The sequence below is a fragment of the Nanorana parkeri genome, unplaced genomic scaffold (genome assembly GCF_000935625.1).
Source record: "Nanorana parkeri isolate BGI_ZX_2015 unplaced genomic scaffold, ASM93562v1 scaffold1619, whole genome shotgun sequence".
NCBI lineage: Eukaryota > Metazoa > Chordata > Amphibia > Anura > Dicroglossidae > Nanorana > Nanorana parkeri.
Genome location: NW_017307887.1, coordinates 210,304 through 236,979, shown reverse-complemented (window position 1 = coordinate 236,979; position 26,676 = coordinate 210,304). Strand labels below are relative to the sequence as shown.

Sequence of the window (26,676 nt, the reverse complement as noted above, 5' to 3'; positions counted from 1 at the left end):
TACTGCATTCCAATAGCAAAAAGGAAAGTTTGAATTGGGTTTGGCTTCTGTGCACAGTAATTGTCTTACTCCTTTAGTATGTCCACCTGATTGTGTGAGCAGTATATTAGATGTTTACTTGAATTTCTGTCTAGGACATATTAATGAAACTATGTATAGTGAGCCCAAACACAAAAAGTGAAAATTTGCTATCATATAGGGAACATCTAGAAATATTAAATGTGCGTATGCAATACCATGAAAAAAATACCTTTCACATTGAACTCCTACTGAAATATAGCAGTGCCCTTCCTGTGCCTTGAGCCTCATAGCTTTATATCTCTAGTGTGAGACCATCTAAGGCGGGGGGGTCAAACTCAATTTCATTGTGGGCCACATTAGCTTTAAAGTTGCCCTCAAAGGGCCAGTTGTATCTGTAAGACTATATAAATGTATCTATATGTACTTTATCATATAAAATAATTGCCTCTGCATTTGATTATTACTGGTTTTAGTGATAACTTAAGTAATAACTAGAAACCATATTGGAGATTGTTCAGACAGAACCATAAAGTTTCTTATGGATGATACCAGCCGTGTGCAACCCTCCTTTTCAACTGGCATAAAATTGGATTATTCTCATAATAATTATAAGCAGATATCCAGAGCACCCTACCCCCTTACACCAGATGTCAAGACCCCCCAATATAGGAAGTCAAGAGTCACTCACGCTCCCTTACATAACAGTTCACACCCCTTACCTTGTGCTGCTGCCGGGAAGAAGCTGGGGGCTGAGCTGAGAATCAGAAAGTACAGTGTCTGGAGGAGAACCAGAGGAAGGCTGTAGTCAGCATCTGGAGTCTGCTGACTGCTGAGACCAGGGGAGACAGTGATGAGGGGGTGTTGTGGTTGCACAGAGAGGCACAGGGTCTGTAGAAGGAGTTCTGCCCTCCTCTCTGCTGCTGACTGCTGAGACAAGGTAGCAGTGGAGAGAAGGAGGGTGTCACAGCTGCTATAACAGATAGTTTTGGGTTGGTACATGTAGCCAGCGGCAGCAGAGCTTTATGGCAGTGCCAGCAGGACTTCATGCAAAGACAGAAGTCACAGAGAGGCGTTCCCCTAAAAAATGAGAACTTTGGCCCTATTTGGAATTTCCACAGGCAGCATGAGAGGTGTAAGTGCCACATGAAATTCAGTTTGCGGGCCTTGTGTTTGACACATCTGAATTAAGGCATTGTGCTTCTGATTGCTAGTCTCCCAAAATTTGCAGTGGGATTTAGTGATGTCATAACTGTTCTCCTTGCTCAGGAAAAAGCTGCAGTGCAAGGATCTCCCTGTTTCCTTTACTCCATGGATCTGTGATTTCTTCATCTCTACTGCTGTTTTTTTAATAATCCTCACTAGTTATCACATCACCAGTCATCGAGGAGTCCACCTCACACAGAGACACGGTGCTGAAGAAGGTATGGTTAGCCAGTAATTGTAATAGACTTACCGGGTTATGGTCCACCGTCGGGCTCCAACGCCGTCCTGCGCAGGCGCGCCGTGGTAACCCCTCACCTCCTAACAGGGACTCAGTAGTGTGCAGGCACTCCCTGGGACTCCGCCCACCTCATTTGAGCAGTCGGCTTAAAGCTGCTGCTCACTGATTGATCGGCGTCCTACTGTTGATTGTAACAGGACACTGATCAATCAGTGTCTGCCTTGCTGCCCTTCAGGTTCATCAGCCACAAGCAGGTTGTCGGATCCAAGAGTCTCAGGGCTCTACCATTGACCACCAAACAAACCGCAAGTAAAGGCTTATGCCTCCTGGCTACCAGGACACTACTATAGTGCTGTTGTGCTGAACTTCATACACCTGCTAGCTAAACTCCTTGCTATTGCTCACAGCCATTAACTCTGTGTGATATTGCTGTTGTGCTGAACTTCATACACCTGCTAGCTAAACTCCTTGCTGTTGCTCACAGCCATTAACCCTGTGTGCTATTGCTGTTGTGCTGAACTTAATTACCTGCTAGCTAAACTCTTTGCTGTTGCTCACAGCCATTAACCCTGTGTGATATTGCTGTTGTGCTGAACTTCATTACCTGCTAGCTAAACTCCTTGCTGTTGCTCACAGCCATTAACCCTGTGTGCTATTGTTGTTGTGCTGAACTTCATACCCTGCTCTCTAACTACCAGAGGAGTGGCACTTCCATTGTTGCCAAGGGGAGTATGATGTTAAGCAGCCCTCGATCTGCCTAACCAAATACAGGGCAACAGAGTTCAGCTGCACAACTGATCCCCATCCATGAAACTCCGCAGTTGCGATCCATTCCCATAGATAAGAGAAGCGAGGCTTTACAGTAATGGGGGAAAAATCAGCTACAGGGAACCTAAAGAAAATACTGGTGACCAGTCATTTGCCCTTTGCCTGCTTTTTTTGTTCAGAGTTCAGGTCATAACAGTTCTCAAGCAATAGAATGGGCAAAATGCACATGCCATCTGAATTAACAAAAACCTTCATAAGGATAATGGAATTCTGTCTTCACAATATTTTCCCAGCATAACACCTACAATATGTAAACCCTATATTAAATAGTGAAGTACAAGGAAAGCAAAAAAATATTCAAATTGTAGTCATGATAATTCCCATTTTAAGAATTTCACCCAACTGTGTGAATAATTTTAAAAGCTTATAGTCCAGCTTATTATATTTTCCTATGCTTTACTCTTCAGTAAACAAATACAACACATTTGTAAATAAATACATCATACATAATAAAAAGTTATACATATTTCAGAGTTGTTCTCTGTTTCCAATCTTTTTAGGGTAAATATGTATGTAAATATTTATTCCAAAATATAAAAAAAATACATTTCAATATGATCACAAGTAAATGACAAGATGTTATTGAATATAAAACATCTTCGTTATTTCAAGCAGAATATCAATGAATTGAAATGATAACAGTAAAAAAAAACCTTGAAAAAGGCATATAATTTACTAAAGATCTTTCCTGGCTAAGATTTCCATAACTACCACCTCAGAATGTTGATTGTACGGTGGTAAACTATATATTTGACTGCATCCTTGCCATGTAACCTTGGCAGCATAATAGCTCAGAACTGATTTTCTCTTGAAGTGTACTATTTGAGTAAATTGTGCTTTCCTTTACACTTAAGCAACTCAGACTATAAATTAAAGGAACAATAATACTGCACTGTTTGCGGTGTGTCATTTGTGTTTTGTGATCCAGATTGCACATTGCCCTTGCCTTTCATGTTCAGAATAAAGACTAAAACTGAAGGTTTCCTTCTATATTTTATATAAAAGTTTACACTATATTAAGTTGCCTAGCTTTCTGGAAATATCCTGTATATTTGTGGAATATACCATGGGTGCAAAAATTGAAAAAAGGGCCTCAGTCATGAAGGGGTTAAACTGTCAGGTTCAAAAGGTACTTTTATGTTAAAATATTTAGAATATTCTTACTCTATAAAGATTTTCTAGTTTCACAACCCAAGTTAGTTTCTAAAAAAGTGTTATTGAACATAAGCAAGTTATATCTAAAACCAATTTGATAACTATCTTTCACAAACATCTTCTAAATGCCCATATGTCAGTGTTAAGGATCTAGTAGTAAGTGGAGGGATTTACATTATTGCAAGCAACTCAATTGTAGGGCTGACGTTCTAGCCGACACTCTAATGTGAATCTCAACAAAACATTTAAACATTGGTACTGCCTGACCTATTACAACCACTACTACAACTGACAGACTAAACTCCCTAACAGAAGAACATTAGTTTCAAAATAGTGTCTATCTCACCAATCTGAACCCTGCAAATAAAGTAACTTTCTTTCTGGAATAAACTCCCATTTTCTCCTAAATTTGATAAAGAATACAAACAAGCTTTTGGAGAAATATGAGGGTGCCAGTATTCCAAAAAGATTAAATATATTTTATTTTATATGATATCCGTAACCTACAATTCAATATCACACTTTAAAAAGAGTTTGAAAACCTTAACAAATCTAAGGTGTGGATACAAGGTCAATATAATATATATATATATATATAAAGAAACTAGGGTTGTTCAGATACCAGTGCCGATACTTGGCATTTTCACGAGAACTACCAGGGTTGCATTGTTTGCAGCTGCGACTGGGCCCTGGTGCTCAACCGCTTTCCTGAAACCATTAGTCTGTATTGCTTTTAGAAAAACTGTCACATGACACTGAACAAAAATGCATCAGTGATTTTATCTGTGAGCACTTGGACATTTATCAGTACTTGTACTTGGTCTGGAAAAATGGTATCGGTGTATCCCTAATATATATATTAAACAAATCATACATTAAAACAGGGGTGCACAAATCCCAGGAGCCCCCATAGTCAATGCTCTTTAAAAATTACAGCTGCCTCCTAACTTTTGAGTTTTTCTCTAGTTTAGTCTTGGAGCTGGAAAAGTATCAGTACTTGTACCAAGTAAGGTACTTGGTATCTGAACATCCCTCGAAGAAACCAAATATCTATAAATATGAACAAATATCAACCCCCTATCCAAGTTATTTATACCCAAAGCTTTAGTTCATATCATAAACATACACTATATTGCCAAACGTATTGGGACACCCTTGAAAAGCATTGGATTCAGGTGTTCCTCAAAATTACCTTGCTACTAAATATGCCATGGTTAACTGTTAGTGGTATTATAACAAAGTGGAAGCAACTGGGAACAACAGCAACTCAGCCATGAAGTGGTAGGTCATGTAAAATGACAGAGCGGGGTCAGCGCATGCTGAAGCGCACAATGCGCAGAAGTCGCCAACTGTCTGTAGAGTCAATAGCTTCAGACCTCCAAACTTCATGTGACCTTCAGTTCGGCACAACAATAGTGCCTAGAGAGCTTCATGGAATGGGTTTCCATGGCCGAGCAGCTGCATCCAAGACTTACATCACCAAGTGCAATGCAAAGCGTCGGATGCACAAGTGCAATGCAAACCATCGGATGCAGTGGTGTAAAGCACGCCACCACTGGACTCTAGAGAAGTAGAGACATGTTCTCTGGAGTGGCGAATCACGCTTCTCTGTCTACCAATCCAATGGATGTGGCGGGGTTTGGCGGTTGCCAGGACAACGGTACTTGCCTGACTGCATTGTGCCTAGTGTAAAATTTGGTGGAGGGGGGAGTATGGTGTACGGTTGTTTTTCAGGGGTTGGGCTTGGAACCTTAGTTCCAGTGAAGGGAACTCTTAAGGCATCAGCATACCAAGACATTTTGAACAATGTCATGCTCCCAACTTTGTGGGAACAGTTTGCGGATGGCCCCTTTCTGTTCCAACATGACTGAGCACCAGTGCACAAAGCAAGGTCCATATTGTGTGAGAGATCTCTTCTAGAAAATAAAACTTTGCATTAAAAACACATCTAATTTTACTTACTTTATTCATTTTTCCAAAAACTGTGGCAAAAATGACATCTTCAAAATACTCATCATGCCTCTTACTAAATACCTTGAGGTGTCTACTTTCCACAAAGGGGTTATTTTGGGGTTGTTTACTTTGCTGGCACTGTGTAATGGGGTGGTTGTATTTTAAGGGTTGGGTTGAATCACAGCTTCAGAGGTTTGTAATACAGGAGCGTTTATTGCTATAGGCTTTATACAGTCAAGTATGGGAGCAACTGGATAAACGGATTTATATGACAGTTCGCAGTAAAGGTAATTGGCACAACACAGTGTTACTGTATATAATGGCAGTTCACAGTATTAAGCTGTATATAATGGCAGTTCATGGCATTAAGTGGTATATAATGGCAGTTCACAGTATTAAGCTGTATATAATGGTATGATACTTGCGGTGAGCAGATCTGAGGTGTGCTGCTGCCACCCGGGGGCCTGGAACGTGAAGTGCCGTGAAGTGTCTTCCCTCTGCTGCTGGTAAAGGGTAGGAAAACTCTCTCAGGAGGCTTGGACGGAAGCAGAGCCGTGGAGTGGCTGCAACAGCCTAGGAGGAGGGGCTCTATCCGGCCCAAACGAGGGGAGCAGAGTTGGGGCTCTGTCCGGCCCAAATGGAGGGGAGTCGAGCTGGGGCACTATATGGCCCGTAAGTGGGTGAAGGAAGGGGCTCTCGTCCGGCCCAATAGTGGTCTGCTGGAGGGTATTTGCCTGGCGTCAGGCTCCAAGCATGAACGCCAGGTAATTGAATCTGCCGCCCTAAATAGGAAAAGGGGGAGGAGTCGGATGACGTCGCCGTTCGTGACGTCACTCGAGCTCCGACATTGCCGCTCGTGATGGCCGGGACCCCTGCTATGAGGTAGGAACGTTACACACTGGTCCCAATTTGGCAATGGTAATAGGCTGGCACCTGTGATCACTAGCACTGGCTGTAATCAGGCACTGGTAGTAGGCTGGTACTGGCTGCACTGTCTGCAATTAGGGACTTGTAGTAGGCTGGTACGGGCAGTATAGGCGGTAATCAGGCAGTTGTGTTGGGGTGGTACTGGCTGTTTAGGCACTGGTATTATGTTGGTAGTGGCTGTAATCAGGCACTTATAATAGACCAGTACTTGCTGTGCTGGCAGTAATCAGGGACTGGTGTTAGGCTGGTGCAGGCTCTAATCAATATGGCACTGTTATTAGTCTGGTACTTGCTGCACTGGTGGTAATAAAGAGATAGCAGGCTGCCAACCACAGCTGATGTTTACATTTGTGATTGGTCATAGTGATCACATGATACAGAGTGACTCTGGTTGGCTCTGTACCTTTTGCCTGTTATCCACTGTGTCCAATCACAGCATGATCACAAAGACTGAACATTAGGGGAGCAGACTAGCCATATAATAACAACACCCAGTCTCCAAGAGGTTAAAGTTTGTGCAAGTACAGAAAAATACATTTGGCCTGCCAGAAATGCTCTTATTTTCTGTTATAGGCTGACAACACACAACATTTTTGTAGATGAAATGGTGTCAGTTACCGGAACGCGGTAAAACGTGGCAAAAATGCATCTAAAACGCGCTGTACGCATAGCTCTGTGTCTGCAGATCTGGACCAGAAAATGGTGTGAACAAGCCCTAAATCCTGGATTTACCTTTCAGCATTGATAGTGCCTTTCTAGATGTGCAAGCTGCCCATTCCATATGCACTAATGCACCCTCATACCATTAGAAGTGAAAGCTTTTTAACTAAGCGCTGGCAGCACGTTGGAAGGTCCCTCACCTCTTTATTCCAGAGGACATGGAGCCCATGGTTGTCATAAAGAATGTTACATTTCGATTAGCCTGACCACAGAACACTTTTCCACATTGAAACAGACCATTTTAAATGAACTTTGGGCCAGAGAAGACCGGGGCATTTCTGGGTCATGTTCAGATATGGCTTCTTCTTTGCATGATAGAGCTTTAACTGGCATTTTTGGATGGTGCGGCAAACTGTGTTCACAGACAGATATTTCTAGAAGTATTCCTTTGCCCATGCAGTGATGTCCACAGAATCATTACTTTTTTTAATGCAGTAACATCTGAGGGCCCGAAGATCACGAGTATCCATTATTGCATTATGGCCTTGTCCCTTGCACACAGAGATTTCTCTTTTGATGATATTATGTACGGCAGATGATATATTTAAGGTTTTTGCAATTTTACATTGTGAAACCTTATTCTGAAATTGTTTAACAGTTTTTTCACGCAGCTTTTTCCAGATTGGTGAGCCTCTGCCCATCTTTACTTCTGAGATACTCTGACTCTTGTTAGTACCACATACTTTGCCAGCTTTTTGTTGCCCTGTCCCAACTTTTTTGAGACATGTTGCTGCCATCAATTTTAAAATTACCTTTTTTTTTTTCCAAACGGTACATTTTCTCAGTTTAAACATTTGATGTGTTTTCTATTTTCTATTGTGAATGAAATATGGGTTTATTAGATTTGCAAATCATTGCAATTTGTCTTTATGTACATTTTACACAGTGTCCCCACTTTGTTGGAACTGGGGTTGTAAATAAGCTCTTTGAGATCATACAAAAAGTGTACGGAAGACCCGGGCAGCTCTGAATTTCTGACAGGATTGACTGGAATTTTTTGCACTTATCAAGCAGATATCACAAAATGTTTCCAATGGTATATTTATCAGACCATAAGGGAGCAAATAACAAAACACCTAATTGTTAGGGTTTGCATAAAGTGTGGTTTTGCATACAGTGGGGAAAAGCCTATAAAAAGCAAATGTCTTTCCTGCAACTTTGTAAAATACAGCTTTATTTTAATAATGTAATCATTTTGTTAAATCACATCTAAACAATGTTATATGTAGTATTTTGACTGTAAAATATGTTCATTTTCCTAATATAACATATCATTAACTGCTGTGCCTTGGTCTGTACTTGTGGTTGCCTGATGGATCAAAAGATTTTCTAAAGGAGAGAAAAGGTATCAATGTTCACAGTATGTGTTGTAAATTTAGCATTTACCCAAATTGAACTCTATCCAGTGTCCTCGGGAAAACAGATACAATAAATAATATTTTTATAGCTGATGTTTCATAGCATATCCAGATCAGAAAATGTAACAATTCAGAACAAAGAGTGGAACAGAAATAAAATCCTGTTGACTCAGAGAAAACGCTGTTTGATGGCATTTTATCACTGTGTAGACTCATGCTATAAAGAGAAGTCCTTGTTAGGAATTTGTTAATCTGTTTTACCATTGACATTGTTAATAGTTCTTCAGTTTACATCCTAAATGTTACTGAAAAGGAAACAAGATCCAAAATTCATTTAGAAGCAGCAGGGATAAGTTTGAACAGTAGGTTTTAAAATGATATATACAAATTTGTTGTATTTATGGGATTACCAACTGCAAAGCCTGCATATTTGTTTACTTAACCAGTGTGATATCCTAATCACACAACAGACTCTCCATATACACAAGTGCTGTGTTCTTGAGAAATGTTATCTAATCTCAGCTAGTTCATGCACTTTAAAGTCTAACACCCATAACAACATGAATTACTTTTTGAAAGACATACACTATATTGCCAAAAGTATTGGGACACCCCTCCAAATCATTGGATTCAGGTGTTCCGTGAAATGTCCTTGCTACTAAATATTCCTTGGTCAACTGTTAGTGGTATTATAACAAAGTGGAAGCAACTGGGAACAACAGCAACTCAGCCACAAAGTGGTAGGCCACGTAAAATGACAGAGTGGGGGCAGTGCATGCTGAAGCGCACAGTGTGCAGAAGTCGCCAACTGTCTGGTGAGTCAAAGCTACAGACCTCCAAACTTCACGTGGCCTTCAGATGGGCACAACAACAGTGCATAGAAAGCTTCATGGAACGGGTTTCCATGGCCAAGCAGCTGCATCCAAGCCTTACATCACCAAGTGCAATGCAAAGTGTTGTATGCAGTGGTATAAAGCACGCCGCCACTGGACTCTAGACAAGTAGAGACGTGTTCTCTGGAGTGATGAATTGCGCTTCTCTGTCTGGCAATCTAATGGACGTTCATGTGCGTGTAAAGGGAGGTGTCCCAATACTTTCGGCAATATAGTGTATTTCTGGATGAAAAGCAAAGATTACAACTTTTCAAGGTCATCTGTGTCCTTTCATGTGAAACAGATGCAAACGGCATTTAAAAAGTCCAAGCAGACTTAGGTGTATGTTTAATAAACTGTGATAAAACTAGCTTTATCACAAGTTAACTTTACTCAGCAGATCTCTTTGTTTTTCTCGGCTGCACAGAGGCTGTTTAATAACCTGCGAAAAGAAAACTTATCACACGAAACAGCTGTGAAAGGCTGAGATAAGTTATCACAGTGATCAGTTGAGAAAGCAATGTGGGGAATGTATTCTGAGCTGCACAATGACATCCTTTGTGATAATCTACAATCCTCCTGACAGGATCGTAGTTTAATCTGCCAAACCACCCAATAACAATATTACAAAGCACCACTATAGCAAAGTGCAACAGTTATTTCACCATTAAAATTATGAAAATTGCTAAAAAGCAGGATTTACATGTTCTGATTTGTTCAGCATGTACCAGTACAAAAACATGAATCAAACTACCAGAGGCAGCCAAAATGCGAGGCAGTGATGGGGTTAAACATTCTAAAGGGGCACTCTGATGGAGCCTAGCAATGTAAGTGGGCACTCTGACACATGCTGGAAATTAGAATGTTTGGCGTCCATGAAAAAAGCCTGCTGTCCCGAGATAGGTGCATCAGCACTGTGTGTGTGCAAACACACTAGCAGCAGGTATTAATGCATCATAAACGGCGGACCATGGTGGCGAAATGGTGTTACAGACTGTTATGTGTGGAGTGCAATGTTCACTGCAACTGCCTCAAAAACATACTCCCCTGACATCCTTCAAGCTTAATTTGGTGGGCCTGTTTCTGAGGGAGAGTGAGACTTCAACAACAATGACCTTACTGTCACATGACCTTACTGAACTTTCCCTCACACTACACAGATACAGTGAGGGGACTTGAAACTGCCACTGTCACTCTGAGGGAAGGGTGGCATTAAGACAGACTTCCCTCCTTTTCCCTCTCAAGGCTGTGACACACTGCAGGCGAAGCGATGCGCAGCAAAGAGAAAAAAAAACCAACCTTCCACTTCGCACCGCAGCTTGTCTACACTGTAGTTTGTCCAGGCACAGCGGAGCTCGGGATCACCAGCGGCAACGAAGGGGGCGCACAAACGCATGCATATTACAAGTGATCGGATGTCTCTACAGACGTCTGAACGCTTGTATGTAAACAGCCATCGCTGGATGTTTATATTCAAAGCCAATTTCCCGTTCGTGCGCGTGGCCTAGCGGCGGGCACAAGCGGGGTGGGTTAGGACATTTAAAAACACCCACCCGCATTCCGTCCGCTGTCTAGCCGTTTAGGCCCCGTTCACACTGAGCGATTTACCGCGCGCTAATTCCGTTTACATAAAATAATGATTGCATTAAATACATAGTAGTTATTTATTTAATTACTAATTGGAAAAGCCTTCTCACTGCTTATCACACTCTTTCACAGTTTATTAAACGTACACCATAAAGCAGATATAAAAGGCACAACTTAATGCATCTCTGTAATCATCACTACATCAATAAATGTGCCAGGCAGCTGGGGCAGGGCTTTGCTGTGTGGTAGAGCTGTATAAATCGCAGCTCTCAAACTTCATTTTAATAATGAATCCAGATCAAACAAATATACATTGCTCAACAACGTATTTCTTGGATTGTTTTCCCAAGCACTTATACGCAACATGTTTCCAAACTGTTGGCTCCAACTCTCTCAGATCAACTTTCCTGAACTTCCTGTTCAGTCCAAGATCACAAGGGACAGTGTTGTCTCCAGAAGCCATTCATATACTAGCTTGAAAAAGGGAGGTTGGGGAAGGGAAATGTGGGGAGAAAAAAAGGAGGAGTGTCTTGCCTTGCTGTGCTGTTTGTGAAGACACACACAGCTTACCAGCACACACAAGCAGCGTGCGTGCATGCATGCGTCTGTATGTATGTATCTGAATGTGTATATGTGTGTTATTTATGTATACAGTATATATGAGTGTGTGTATATGTATGTATGTATCTAAGTGTGTGTGTACTGTAAATATGTATATGTGAGTGTATGTATAAATGCATGACTGAATGTGTGTGTGTGTGTGTGTGTGTGTGTGTGTGTGTGTGTGTGTGTGTATGAATGTTTGAGTCTGTGTATGTATGTATCTGAGTGGGTATATGGATGTAGGTGTGTGCATGTATGTATATATGTATCTGACTGTGTGTATACATAACACACCCCTACACTATTTACAATACATATACCTGAGCCCTTCAATCTATACATTACATACTCCTGACCCCTGCACTCTTTACATTACATAGTATTGTATGTGTATATGTATGAGTGTATGTGTGTGTGTGTGTGTGTGTGTGTGTGTGTGTGTGTGTGTGTGTGTATGAATGATTGAGTCTGTGTATGTATGTATCTGAGTGGGTATATGGATGTAGGTGTGTGCATGTATGTATATATGTATCTGACTGTGTGTATACATAACACACCCCTACACTATTTACAATACATATACCTGAGCCCTTCAATCTATACATTACATACTCCTGACCCCTGCACTCTTTACATTACATAGTACTGAGTAGTTTGTAACTGTTTAACATTGTTATTCTATAAGGTAGGCTCAAACAAAGTGTTACTTCCCTGTCTATATTCTATTTTACTTTATTAAAATAATCATTTAGGTGTATGTGTGTCTGTGGGATGCTCACCCATAGCTGGCCATACACTGTGCATCTCTTCTTGTTCAGCCCTGTTGGCTGAAACAGAAAAACACTCTTGATTCCAGCAGCAACAATGAACGTCAGGGATGAGGGAATCTCCCCTGCCAGCAATTGTATTCTGACAGCTGGCACCCGCCATTGCCAGAATGCAATGTTTGAATATTTTTTGCCCAGCTCCCGAATGAAAAATCAACTTTTGTCAGATGGAGAGGTGATAGTAGGGCCACACACAGCTTGAATTTCCTACTGACTCTGACAATGTTTACATTTCAAACAGTGTATGGCCCTCTTAATTAATGGTATTTTGTGGGTACAAAGACTGTAGGCTGTGTACAGTTTGTACTATAATTAGTTTCAGACTCTACGTATATTTTACACAATGTAGCTATGGTCCTTGTCCACCACTGTGTGCACTGTATCATTTTCCTTGAGTCTCTAGATGTCATCTCTAGATGTATTGTTAACATGTTATGTATTATAGTGTTTATTATCTAAAACACAATTTTTGCCTATGCTTTGGTCTCCATCAACCTAAGTTATGTGTGCACAAACTAATCAATCTGAGGACTGAATTATTGCTAAAAGTCCTCATTCACACAAAGTGTTCATCTCTGGAGTGAGATACTTGCTGAAAAAATCCAAATGCTGTGGTTGCTCAGCCTGTAAAAAGCAATGATAGGCTAACAGAAGCAGTAGCTGTCCACCTGTGTTTGGACGTAATTGCATATGGAGAGTTTACGACCAGTTACAGACAGATGTCCACCCCTGGATGGAAGCAGCCATGGGTCAGGCCAGGGGGCACTCTTTCTTACTTCATCTCAGGCAGCAAAAAAAACTAGGAACACCCCTGCACACAAGGGAGGCTCTATTGGTCCCTTCAAGGGAAAGGAGCCACCCTAAAACAGGATATCAGGGCCAGTGCTCAAGGGAAACCAGCTGATTCTGCAAGAGGCTAAAACTTGTAAACATCAAGAAGCAGCATCCATTGTGAGGTATTTAATCAGCATTTGAAATAGCTTAAAACATTTTGACTTTGATCTTTATTAACTTGAATCACTTCAGTTGCACTCTAAGTTAGTCAATAAAGGGTATTAAACTCCAAACCTTCTGCACTAATTGATAACCAACACAGCAAACAACTCTACAACTGCTATGTCTGGTTTGCAGAAATGCACGTTTTATTTATTTATTTTGTCCTGAATTTTGTGTCTTATTATCCAGAGAAATACTTTTATTAATTCACTGTACCCCAGGCTCTATTTTATATTTACATAACTCATAGAGGAAAAAGTGCAACAGTTCTAGCCATATGCCATGAAACTTTTTTCTACACTTTTGGCCACACCCCTCAGATGTCCAGATACAGCATTTTTCTTCTTGAACTCCTCAAGGTGTCCCATCTAATTGTCTTTAAATGCCATAAAGCAGGGGGCAGTATAGGCAGTAAGGTGGCATGGCCTGAGGAAATAATCATATAATATATACTATATAAGTATCTGATTAACCTACTTCCTCTATGCACATTATCAACACTGGTCTTTCTTTGAATCTGTAGTAAATTCTGTATTGATTTCAACAAAGGGGCATTTCAATTCCATGTAGCTAGGATTCTATTTTGACCATTATGTTGACAGTATTAGGTAGTTTTCACCTAATTAATTTAGATCTCTTGTCTTTAATTGTTTTGTAACTGCACTGTCTCCCTTATTTTGTAAAGTGCGCTATATAAATCCAGTACAGTATATTATTAATAATAATAAGAAGAAGAATTTGAAGGTCTTGTTCTGTTCCTAGTCATAAAAAGGAAACACACAAAATGGACACTTCAGTTGTAATGTAATGTTCTATTAACTGAAGAGCCCTTTTTTATCAGCAGATAATAAATGTGTTGATATTGCCTGTCAGGGTTTATTCTGAAGTGAATATGTCTTTTAATCTTTTTGTAACAAGAAGGCATTAAAGCTTACAGTAGATGCCCAGACCAAAGTTAGCAACATTGGCATAGGACAGTTAACTTGACTATACCACTATGACTCATTTGTCAACTTGGCAGCATGATCTGGAAATAGGAATGCAAACAGGTGTGCATTTTTCTGCTGTACAGCAAAAGTGTCAAAAGTGTGTCAGTCATTTACGAACAGAAACCAAAAACAAGCTCAGTCATGAAGGGGTTAAAGAAGATGTTAAAAAAAATAAGCTTTTTACATCAATAAAAAATCAATACAATATGCATAATAAAGACTAAATTGTTGACATAAAAAAGATGTAAACCCTATCACTAAAATATCATATGTGAATAAATACCACCAAAAGAAAGCTCTATCTGTCCCCCAAAAAGGGTATACAATTCATTTCAGTACAGCGCTGCATGACGGAATAAATGTCAGTTAAAGTACCGCAGCGCTGAATACTGAAAAATGGCCTGGATGGGAAGGGGGTTTAACACCGCGGATGTCAACTGGTTAATGTTATTGTAATTTCACAGTGTTTAATCTTCAAAATGTGCACTTTCTTCCATTAAAATAATAACTGGTGATTCTGCCATGAAGGTGATTGTTTAGGCATTTCTAGGATGGTTCAACATACATTATATAATCATGGTGCACTGTTTTCACTATTAGGAAACTCCCCTTAGAAGTGACATGGAACTATCTCTGGAGTGAAGACAGGAAGTGACTTAAAGGGGATGCAAGAATGTTGGTATTCACAAAAGGATAATAAAATGATGAAAACAAATATTTTATTAGGAAGCATGGCATTTATTTATAATACACAGTGACCTAACTAACTAGATTTAATTCAGTTAGGGTTTACATCTACTTTAATTGTGTAATGTCACTGGGCATTGTACCTGAGGACTTAAACAAGCATATAGCAGTCCCATTGTCATGGCCAGAAAAGATAAAAATGAATATCATCTGAGAAACTCAAGTGTTAATATTCTGAACAATTACACATTTGGTATTCATACAGTACATTACAAATGTACAAAATATTATAATATTGAAATAAAAAACACTGATCTGTTAAGTTGATGTATTTTATACGCACTCTCTGGGGCAACTTACTATGCATGTATTCTGAAATTATTGTGGCCCTATCAGATTTAGCAGTGACTTTCCAAGGCACAGATGTCAGGATGGTTTATTTAGAGAAAGTTGTGAGATGAAAGTTCTGCACTTGCTTCTCATACCAAAGGAATGACCTTTATAATTCGTGTCCAATTTATCATATTTTCAAATCGAAAAATATGGATTTTATTAGGAAAACCTGCTTAGGAAAGAAATGAAAATGAAAGTTCAGCAGATCAAAAGTCTTGGGGAGGGTGGCATGACATCAATCTTCTTGTTGATGATCAAAAATGGCATACTGTGCCATAGATTTATTCTTCAAATACAGATTTATAAATGAGTAAATACGGCATTGTGCATTGATTTCGATCCAGAAGTTATCATTTGCACACCCATTCAGAATTCTTTTTCATGTTACATTTGCATTGGATCTCCACAGCCAAAAGCTCTTTTGTCTCAGAAACAGAACACAGCACTGATGCATAATTCATGCAGCCTGCATTCCAAGAAACTAGGCCTTTGATTCACAATGCTCCTTTGCTTATGTGGCAAAATAAAAAATGCAGTATTTTGCTTTTATGTGATCTATAACTCCAAACAACCAGCTGATCTGACATACATTAATGCATTGTTGTGATATTAAGGTTTACAATATGAATGGAATTATATACCCCCAGGCCACCCCACAGCAATAACGCATATGTTCAAAGTTGTATTGTTTTTATTGAGGTCACAGAGCTTGTAGAAAAATCCTATTATACCTAATATATTGAGTCTGGTACACTGATCCTTGTAATGCATTAAGGGGCTTATTCATTTAAACCTAAAGAATGAAAATGAGCCACAGCATGCAGTCTGTGCCAGTATCAAACATTAATAGTAATCATTTTAATAATACACAGATATGTGTTATAAAGTAGTGTAAAGAGAAATGAGGCCCAAGTATAGTGCATTGTTATGATAGTGAGGTCTGATAAACCCCAAACTGTATTTATAGAAAGGGGTACTGAACATAGTGCCACTCTTATTTTCCCCAAAAGCTACAAGTCAGTAACAAAAATGATCCAATTCAAATCTCATGACCGTTTAAGCAGCAATGCTTAAAAGAGAAATATGGGGTCAGTGTTTTTCCCCATAGTTCTCCTTAGGGTAATGGGAGGACACAAACTAGCGTCCTCCCGTTACCCTAAGCTCAGTATACCGCGAGCTACAGACGCCGCAGCCGGAGCGGATCCCGACTTAGATGACGGGATCCGCCCAGCTGCGTGAGTGACAGCTGGCTCTGCCTATCTAGAGGCAGAGCCAGCTTTACCTGCCCCCTCCCCCATCCGTTCCGCCAGCCAGCGCTGGCAGATCGGAGCGGGGAGAGGGGAATCCAGCCCCTCCCCCTGTCACGGCAGAGAGCCATGACAGGATCGAGAGGTGAGCGAACCCGGTATGTGTTCGCTCACTTCCCAATCTACTGAGCCGACCTGTGACAGTCTCATTGTCACAGGTCGGCTAGTGAAAAGCACTCACCTCATAGTTCTCCTTTAAACCAGCTGAAGACACGTTTGACTAAAAGCAGAGAAGTTAGATAGAATACAGAGGTTTCATAAACGTCAACTAGGCAGAGTCTTCAAAGGGCTTATGTTGAGGCCTTTCTGCGAATGGATGAGTCCTAAATAATTTGGAATGCAGCTGAAGAATACACATGTGTGAAAAAAGGATAGTGAATTATATTGACCTACTGTAAAGCTAACCCCTCATAGATCTCAAACTCTTAGGTTTCAAATTACATAACTCCTACATAACTCCTCCTTTTGGATCATATTCATATTTAACATTTAGTTAAACATCAAACATGATTATATTATAAGATCCAGAAGGCTAATAAGACACAGTAGACCTCCTCTGAGAATCATACATCAGAAATGTAAAATGTTTCATATCCAACAACTTGTAATTTTATTCTACTAAATAATATCCTAGTTTGCGGATTGTGAAATATTTTCATATGGAAATACAGAGTTCACGGGATAGTTGAAATTAAGGATGTGTCCACTGGTCAGAATAAAATACTCCAACAAACCTAGACCAAATTGGCTTTGATTAGTCTTACACTCAGCTTTGCATTGTGTTAGCTAGTCAGCTAGTTAAAAAAATATTCAAAATTGTTGATTGGCAATTTGTCAATTCTACAATAAACTGCATAATTTATTTGACCTTAATTGCCTGTATTAAAGTCATTTCATCCCCACACAGGATAATTCATCCCCACACAGCTACCCTCCAGGGAAATATTTTAGACCAAAGCAAGCCAAAAATGCTTTTCTCCAAACAAGATAATAATATAATAATTATAATGTTGAATATTCTTATAAAGATTAAGAGGGTTATTCACAAAGCTAGCCTAAGGATCAGCCGTAGCTGCGGCTGATACGTCGGCTAGCTTCGGCCACCGTAGCCCTTCGGTTCAGTAGAACCGAAGGGCTGCTGTACGGGCTATTTACTATAGCTCGTACAGCTCCCGAAGCTGGCCGATGCCAGGGCATATGCTTCGGTTCGACTGAGCCAAAGTGAAACCCGAAGTGGTCTCACGGCTGGCCGGCCGAAAGCCTCGCAACTGACAGCTGGGCGGAGCCAGGCCGTGATGTCATGGTTGGCTCCGCCCGGTTGCAATGAGAGATCAGCGTCCCCAGATGAGTGGTCTCTTCCGTTCAAGACCAATCTGTGTCCTACAGGCTTACACAATGCTATCAAAGGAGAAAGGAAAAATACAGCGTTAATTTTGAATTGTTCCAGCAAGGAATCATCTCCATTAACCAGATGTCGTGATCAGGTGTTTATCTATAGGACTTTCTGGAATTTTTATATTTATAGCCCACAGATCAGCCTACGATACCGTTTGCATAGTATTCACTATTGATTAGCTGATAGCCTGTGGGTACTTCTTGCAATTACGAGTGAATCTAGTTGGACTGAGATCCTAGAAGTCATGGGCAACAGCAAGTTTTATATGTGAAAGTTAATCTATTTCAGGTGTGTTAAATATACCCCGGATGGTGGATCTAGGGATAGCCCCTCAGGAGTGAGTGAATGCACATGAGTGGTATGACAACGTTGTCAAATTTCTAATTGGTGTCGGGATATGGTGCAATATTTACTCATGCATTAATTATATATGTTCTAATAAATTAATTTTCTTACATATGGTCTGAAGTAACTTTTTTGGTCAGCACACTGTATAGTGTTTGCGACCTCCTCTCCCCTTTTTTTCTAGGATATATTTAGTTACAGACCGATTATTATCCATCACTCAGCATGTCCCGTTCAGGGATTTTTTGAATGCACGGGCTATTAGATTTCCTCCGGGGAATCCACCTGTTTTGCCCTAACTTATTTCCTACTTGTTGTGAGTCCACCACTCCATGTTGTGCAGAGCATTTATGTAGCCTACAACTCTTTGAAGTTCTATTGTATGTGATCTTCCTACCAGGAGCCGAACAGGTCTTCCTTTCCATTTACTGCACATCATAATCATGCACTGGGAAGACTCTATAGCCTTCAACAGAAAGCTTGTCAACAGGTTTGCAAGATATTTTCATTGAAAGGCTGGACCAAGAATGTGCAGAAAGCATGATGTGGGACTGGATAGATTTTGAACGTGCAGTTCTAGAGAGGCCACTTAGTAAATATCTCCAGAGAGCTGTTTTTTGTATTTGTATTTTAAGGCACAAGCACATAATTCTGCAGGATTAGAAGTATGGTCACATGTTTCCATAAATGGATGCAAACATATTATGAGTAGGCTTTTAATAAAAGCCAAAAGTGGAGTGAAAACACTCATCATTTGACAATGATCACCTGCAAAATCTCTCTGCCCTTTGTTGTTATGTACCAGAGAGATACTAACCATTACACACTGTAAATGTAGTACAGTAAGTGCAGTTTCTGACTAAGAAAAAAAATGTTTTGAAAATAAATAAATAAATAAATAAAGTCTTCAGATTAAAATCACTCAGGTCATGAAGACATAATACCTATAGTTTCCCTAGTTCTGTATGAGTAAAACAATCTTTCTATAGAAAAATTCTAAATAATTTTTTTCTATATCCGGTAAAGGCAACTTTGGGTGTTTTTATCTAATTTTTTTTATCGTGCTCTTATATAAATTCACAGTTGTATTGTATATTAATAAGCTTAGGTAGAACCTGATAGCATTTACTAGTCCCTCTAAGACACTTACATAAAACCCTGAGATAAAAAATAACTTCAAGGATATCTGTATCTAATTAGCAGTGGTAAGTGAGCAGCATACAAACCGGTCACTAAATTATCATTATTATTATTGTCTTTAGTGCTGCCACTTTATTACAGTCAATTTGTAGTCATTCTAAATGGACATAATGAAGTTCAAAATAAAGATTATTGGTAATCAATGTCATGAAGCATAAGATTAATGGTGTCAAGGATCTGATGAATCAATATTTATATGTATGTGGAGGAGTTGGTGAAAAATAGATGACATACAAACATAAATTCCAATGTGTGTGTGAACATCATTAATCCTAATGGGTTCCCATTAGACAGTTTACAGAGCATGTTTCTGTATTCAGTACTATACTCCACACTGATGTACGTTTGCCCATCACTAGTAAAACCTAGTGATGGGCAAACGTACTTGGGTTCGGGTTCGGTTCTCAGGTGGGATCACGGAACGCACTGAATTTGACCAACGTTAATGTGAACCCCCAGTTGATATCATTGGGAGAAATCTTGTAATTCTCTCCATTTTTAAGGCTAATAGTGAAGTTATTGTCAAACAAAGGGCATGTGAAGATGGCAACTGCCAGGGGGGACATATACCAATGCAAAGAAAAAAAAAATTCAAAACATGCAATTTACAAGAGAGATGACCCCCCATTTTATGTTACTTTAAGGGTTACATGGGAAAAACACCAATTATTCAAAATTACATGCTACAGAGATGGCTTTAAGCATATATGATTCTTAAGGACAGTGTCATTGACAGTGTTCCCTGGCATTACCTCATTTTTTGTGTAATACATTGTTTAAAAGTATTATTTGGATTACATAAAGCAGTAGTCTCCCTATGTAATTTTACCTTTAAAAAATCCTTTTTACATAGTTTTTGTTGTATTGCATTATTTTTTTTTCTACCTAGCAGTAACTAAGCATTTAAATTAGCAGATATAACAGATCTACCAGCTATCAAAAAGTTTAAAATAAAGTTGTTGTAACAGTTGTCAAACAGTTGTCAAACAGTGGTTAAACATAGCATAGTTTGAAAATGAGTTGTTATTAAAAAAATTTATATAACAGAGCCCTATTTCAGAGACAATATTAAGACATATAACACAATGACTGGAGAGTCTGTACATGGCTTGAATGAGCAACATTGTAAGAGAGAGCAACAAGGCAGGTCTTAAAAATACCTCACATAAAAATGACAGCAGATTTTGTCAGAGACAAAAGGCAGAAATATAACATAGGACAACCAGCAGAGGTAGCAGGAGCAGTAGCTACCTCAGCAGCAGTAGCTAGAGATAGTGATGGATAAAAGGCCAGAAGCAGTGGCAGTAGAAGGTGATGAATAGCAGGCCAGCAGTCATTGCAGGAGATGGCAATGGATGGCAAGCCAGCAGTGGTGGCAGGGGATAGTGATGGATGGCAGGCCAGCAGGGCCGGCCTTTGGGATGTTTGAGCTGTTCTGCGCCATGGCAACAAGGGCGCCTGGTGGCCGACACAGCTCACCCTTGGGGCGGCTACATCCAACATGAGAGCACTCCCCCCTGCGCCCCCCTCCCCTTCAGCACTGTTCTCGGATCCCGAAGAGAAACTGCGGGGGGGGGGGCAGGAGGGAGAGCTGCCTGCTGTCAGGATGGCCGGGCAATAGGGAGAAGAGAAGCCCCAGCTTTCAGGATGATCAAGCGGTGAAGAGAGCAGAGCCGCTGTCATCCTGTCAGTTTCAGGATGACAGCGGCTCTGTGCGTGACCGAGTGGAGGATCGGTAAATATTAGTGATATATACCGATCCTCTGTGTGCAGAGCAAACACTGGAGTGATCGTCTGATCACTCCAGTGTTTTTAAATAACCGAGGACACATAGTACTATGTGTCTCCAGTTATAAATGAACAGGATGTGATTTACACCACTTCCTGTTCATTCATGATTTTATGAATGGGGAGTAGCACTCAGTACAGAAGCTCCTCCCCATTCATAAACTGCTTGATAGTAAATATTTACTATCATCAGTATCTGAATGAATGGGAAGCCTTTGTACTGAGTGCTTCCCATTCATTGAGTACTGAGGCTGCAGAAAAATAAATTGAGGTTTCTGTGTCCTCAATTTCTTTTTCTATTTTAAAAGGGAAATGTCAGGGGTCTTTTTAGACCCCTAATATTTCCCCCAGGGCCCCACCAACAGTAAAAAAATGATTTTAAAAAAGTGAAAATCACACCCCCAACACACACACACATATTGTTAGACATGTGCAAAGACTAAAAATTAATTTCAGATGAAATGAACGAAAGCTAAAAACGTTTTAATTCGTTTCATCAAACAAAACACATTTTTATGCTATTTTGGATTCAGCCATTGGCGTGTTCTGGAGGCTGGGCGCATGATGTCATATGACACTGCACATGTTGGGCACCACCATCTTGGTGTATATCTAGTTATACAGCAAGATGGCGGAGCCTATATCGGCGTGTGATGCCACCTGACACCACGCATGCATGGCGTGATTCTCAAACAAATTATTATGTGCCTGAATAAATTTTTTGTATTTTCCGGCAAAAAGTAATTCAGTAATTTAACACGTAGTCTAGGTTTTGTATTGTGTTTTTTATTTTTACTTTTCTAGATGCACTTAGTTGAAAAAAGGGGTCGGCATGACATCCTGTCGTGGGGACAGCAATGAGAGGTAAGGACGGGGGGGGGGGGCGCACCCTCACTTGCATCATACAAGCGATCAGGTGTCTTTTCAGATGCCGGACCGCTTGTATGTAAACGGCCATAGCTGGGTGTTTAAAATCCAGGCGGTTACCCGCTCATGCGCGCCAGGGGGAGCGCGGGTACGAAGGATGTCTAAAGATGCCAACCCACATCCAGGAGACTCCCGTCCGGCCGTCTTTCAGCGTTCGCCTGCTTAATGTGAAGCACACATTTCCTCACAAGACAATTGTCCATGATGATGTCAGAGATGGGGGGCGTTATCTATATTGAGTGTGCTGTCAAACTCTGGACAGGAGTTTAGGTTTTGCTCTGATTAACATATCGGGGCTGTTTAAATGCTGGGGTTACATCTAACATCAGAGCTCAACATCTGGACACATACCATGTCCTGATGTACTGTTGTACTTAAGGTCCAAAGCACTCCGCAACGTGGTGGCACAAGTAAGCATATTCAAAGGACATGAAGTTTATGGGGTCAATTCACTAAGCTGCCGTAGGCAGCCGAGTGAATGACCGACCTAAAGCAAAGTGATCCGAACGCTGTTCGGCTATTCACTTCAGGCTGGTACGGCTGATTTCAGCCTCATATGGGCTGAAATCAGCCGTACATCGGGTGCAGAACATCTGGATCGGCAATGCCGAACCTCCGGCAGGCTACTCGCTGCTGTTCGGTCTATTCTTATAGATGCCGAACAGCAGTGAGTAAATAGCTCAGCGGCATTCGGCTCGGTTTTTTTGCTCGATCCCTCTGTGGTACCGAGCAGAACAGAAAAATAGTTTTAAAAAGTAGAAAAAAATAAACAGAAAACGATTGTGCAAAGCTAGCAGTGACAGCCAGCTCCGCCCAGCTATTTTTTATGGGCCAGCGGTTCTGCTTCCTTCAAAAAAAAAAAAAAAAATTGGGGCCATAGGAATGCATTGCTAGATTCCTACTGGCTATTTCAATTTGCAATAGCCAATAGCAAACTATCTATTGTACCCGTCCTCTGCGGCTGTCAATCAGTAGTGGTGGACCTGATGGAGAACTGCAGCAGAGGGCAGGTGCAATGGTAGTTTGCTATTGGCAAATTGAAATAGCCAATAGGAATCTAGCAATGCATTCCTATGGCCAAAATGATTTTTTCGTATTCTGACACGGCTCCGTGTTAGAATAAAGAAAAAAAAGAAAAAGCAGTGTTTCTCTCCTTGGCGGCCGGGAGCTGGAGACTCCCGGAGTGCCTGGGAGAGTTTGCTTTCTGGAGATCAGTGTCCCTGGTTACCAGCTGATCTCTCTGCAAGTGGCCGGAGCCAGCCGTAACATCACGGCTGGCTCCGCCCAGCTGTCAGAAGCAGGCTGTCGGCCAGCTTCGGCTTTCAGCGTGGCTCTGCCGAGCCGAGGCATATGCGTTCGGCTTGACTGAGCTGCTCAGCCAAGTCCGCGAGCTATACGGGCTATAGTGAATAGCCCGTACAGCAGCGGGGTCCTGGGGCCGAAGCTAGCCGAAGGATCGGCCGAAGCTACGGCTGGATCCTTAGGCTGCTTCGTGAATAGACCCCATATGTGTCTTTATAGACCACTACAAAACAAGCAAAGGTATTTTGTTCTATTGTAGAACAATATGTGCATACCCTAAGATGATAATGTTGCAGCTTGTCTTCAGTACCCACAGGAGCTAGAGGAGTTCTGCCTGCATATCCAATTATCGAGCTTATAAAATGTATCATGACTAACAATTACTTTCCTTTTGACTAGAACCACTACTTTTAGCAGACAGAAGGGGCAATGGGGTCACAATTTGCCCCCTGGCAGGCAACTCACCAATATACAATAACAATACACATTACACTTAACAATGCATTACACAAAAATCTCTGTTTGCTTCAGCTTTATTGGTGACATATTGATTATCTGAACTGCCAGCAAGGTTATTTTTTTTCAGTTTCCATTTCCTGTTACTCTTTACATTTCCTGAACTCTATGATTCACATTATAGAATGAGCCTGCACACATCCATTTATTTCGAATCCCACAGACTGTTCCACATATATTAAACATGCCAGATTTCATCCCAGGCACATACAAAATGTCATCTACATTCAGGCCATAATATACTGCATAACTGGATCTGTTCTGACATCACAGACAGAAATATCCACATAAAGATTCTTAATGCGATTTCGTAAAACAGGGTATAGGCCTGAAACGTTTGGTACTCAAGAAAGCTAATAAAATTCCTCAGAACCTGTTTTTTTACAATACAAGCAGCCTGAGTAGGAGACGTGTGTCCCATTGGTTGCCCCCTATATTCCTCTCCTTGGGTTCTGAGACAAATTGCAAAACAATTTTAGCCCATCCTGCTTAGGAACAAAAGAGTCTGGAAAATATTCCCAGAACTCCCTTGGTAAATAACCAACATACTAAATTTTAAAACAAATAATTGTTAAAAGCTCCATGAACAAGCCAGTAATAAATCGAACAGCAGGCATACTGAATACAGGATACATTTAGATTTATTGTCCGCTATATGCTGACAGCACAGAACTGCATTGCGGCTGAGAAAGTTCCCAATTATACTGTCATGATCCACCCCACCACCTGATTGAAGGAGAAAAAGGCCAAGCCAGCTGTACCAGCCCGTCCATCCCTCCAGTCAGCGACGGAGGAGCAGAGAGGGGAGGGGGATTCCTTGTGTGTAGCGGTGACTCACAGTCACGGCTCTCTGCAAGGAGAAGATCATGAACTGAGCGATCAGCGGTATGTGATCCTTCTCAATGTATAGAGTCGAAGTGTGACAGCTTCAGTGTCACACGTCAGCTCTAATTATGGGAATGAGTGCATTTCACTCTCCCCCTAATTCTCCTTTAAAGTGTGCAAAATGCTTTACAGGACTCTAATGATGTTGACCATAGCAGCTCAAATACAACCCCTAATCTCTGCCCCCCCCCTCTTCAGGAGTAAAGTCTGTGATATTAGGCAGCAGTGCTGGGCAGTGTTACACCACAGTATATGATGCTTTGCTTTTCTGTCCTTGCTTTACTTATAACTTTATACCCAGCACAAATTAGTCTAAATGTATGTGTTATCTTTATTCATATATTAAAATTTTGACTTTATTCTATATTGCAGGACAGTCCACTGGTATTACAGTCTGATAGAAATGTAACAGTTAATGCAAGGAACCAGAATGGGCATCTGACAGGTCAGATGGTAGTAGGTGAGTTTTACGTGAATTTATTTTTCAACACGTTGTGAGAGGAAAGCTAATTGTATTACTATATAATGAAGATGAGGACAGCAGCCTGACATTGGGCCTGCATTTGGGTATGTAGAGCAGGCACTGAACTCCAGCTTACAGATGATGCACAGATGGTTTTCATTGTACTACTATGTTGGTAATGTTTCTGCAACATGTCAGGAAATTATAAAATGCTAGAAGTAAATGTGACACAAAACATGAACATTTCTTAATCTTCAGTCATGTTTTAAGTTCAGTGTACGGCCTAGAAAGTATGTTTTTTTTAGAGTGCTTGCATTTCTCATTTATACTGAATGTGTTACAATTATCATAATAAACCTAATGCAGTTTTAAAACTCAGCCACTCATGGAAGGCTTAGTGATACATACATACGTGCATACAAAATAGGAGAGTAGCTGTTATATGAATGGTTAAGGTTTAGCATGGATTGCATTCATTGGCATACTTCAGGCATGAGGTTAGAGTAAAATATCTAAAAAATTGCTTGTCTGTAGTGATGGTCTGAACACACCTGAGTTCGGTTCGAGTTTGAACTTTACATGGAAAAAGTTTGAACTCGAACTTTGAACTGAATGAAAGTCTATGGGACCAGTATTCGGAAAATCAAATGCTCCCCTCTTGAAGGCAAGTAATTGGCCATAAAAGGGTATGAGGGTATGAGGATTTGGGTACTACCCTGGGAGACATGTATCAATGAAAAAGAACACTTTTAAAAAATACAGTTTTTAAAGGAGCAGTGATTTTAACATTGCTTAAAGTAAAACAATAACAATGAAAAATTCCTTTAAATATCGTGCCTGGGGGTCCCCTTAAACTGCATGTAAAGTAGCGCATCTGTACGATGTATAGAACCTGTTGCAACAAAAATGACATTTATAAGGAAAAAAAAGCCTGTGGTTCCCCCTCCCAAACAATACCAGACCCTTTAGTTCTGGTAGGAATGTTAGGAGGGACCCCATTAAAATAAATATTTAAAAAAAAGAACATGGGGTTCATCCTCAAAGTCATTCCGAGCCCTTAAGGTCTGGTAGGCATAGTAAGGAGGAACACGACCCCCAAACATGGGAGGGAAAAAATATTGGGTCCCCCCTAAAATTCCCAATTAGACCCTTGATCCGAGCACAGGCCTGGCAGGTCAGGAAAGGGGGGG

The 26,676-nt window shown here is 40.6% G+C and overlaps 1 protein-coding gene across 1 annotated transcript in view; it reads left to right on the top strand.

Annotated features, from left to right (window-relative positions):
• The window catches only part of SGCZ (sarcoglycan zeta), a 144,255-nt gene that overhangs the window by 63,244 nt on the left and 54,335 nt on the right, over positions 1-26,676 (top strand). The window contains exon 3 of the mRNA XM_018570874.1: positions 25,396-25,483. Coding sequence (XP_018426376.1) covers positions 25,396-25,483 — 88 coding nt within the window. The remainder of the gene's footprint in view (positions 1-25,395; positions 25,484-26,676) is intronic.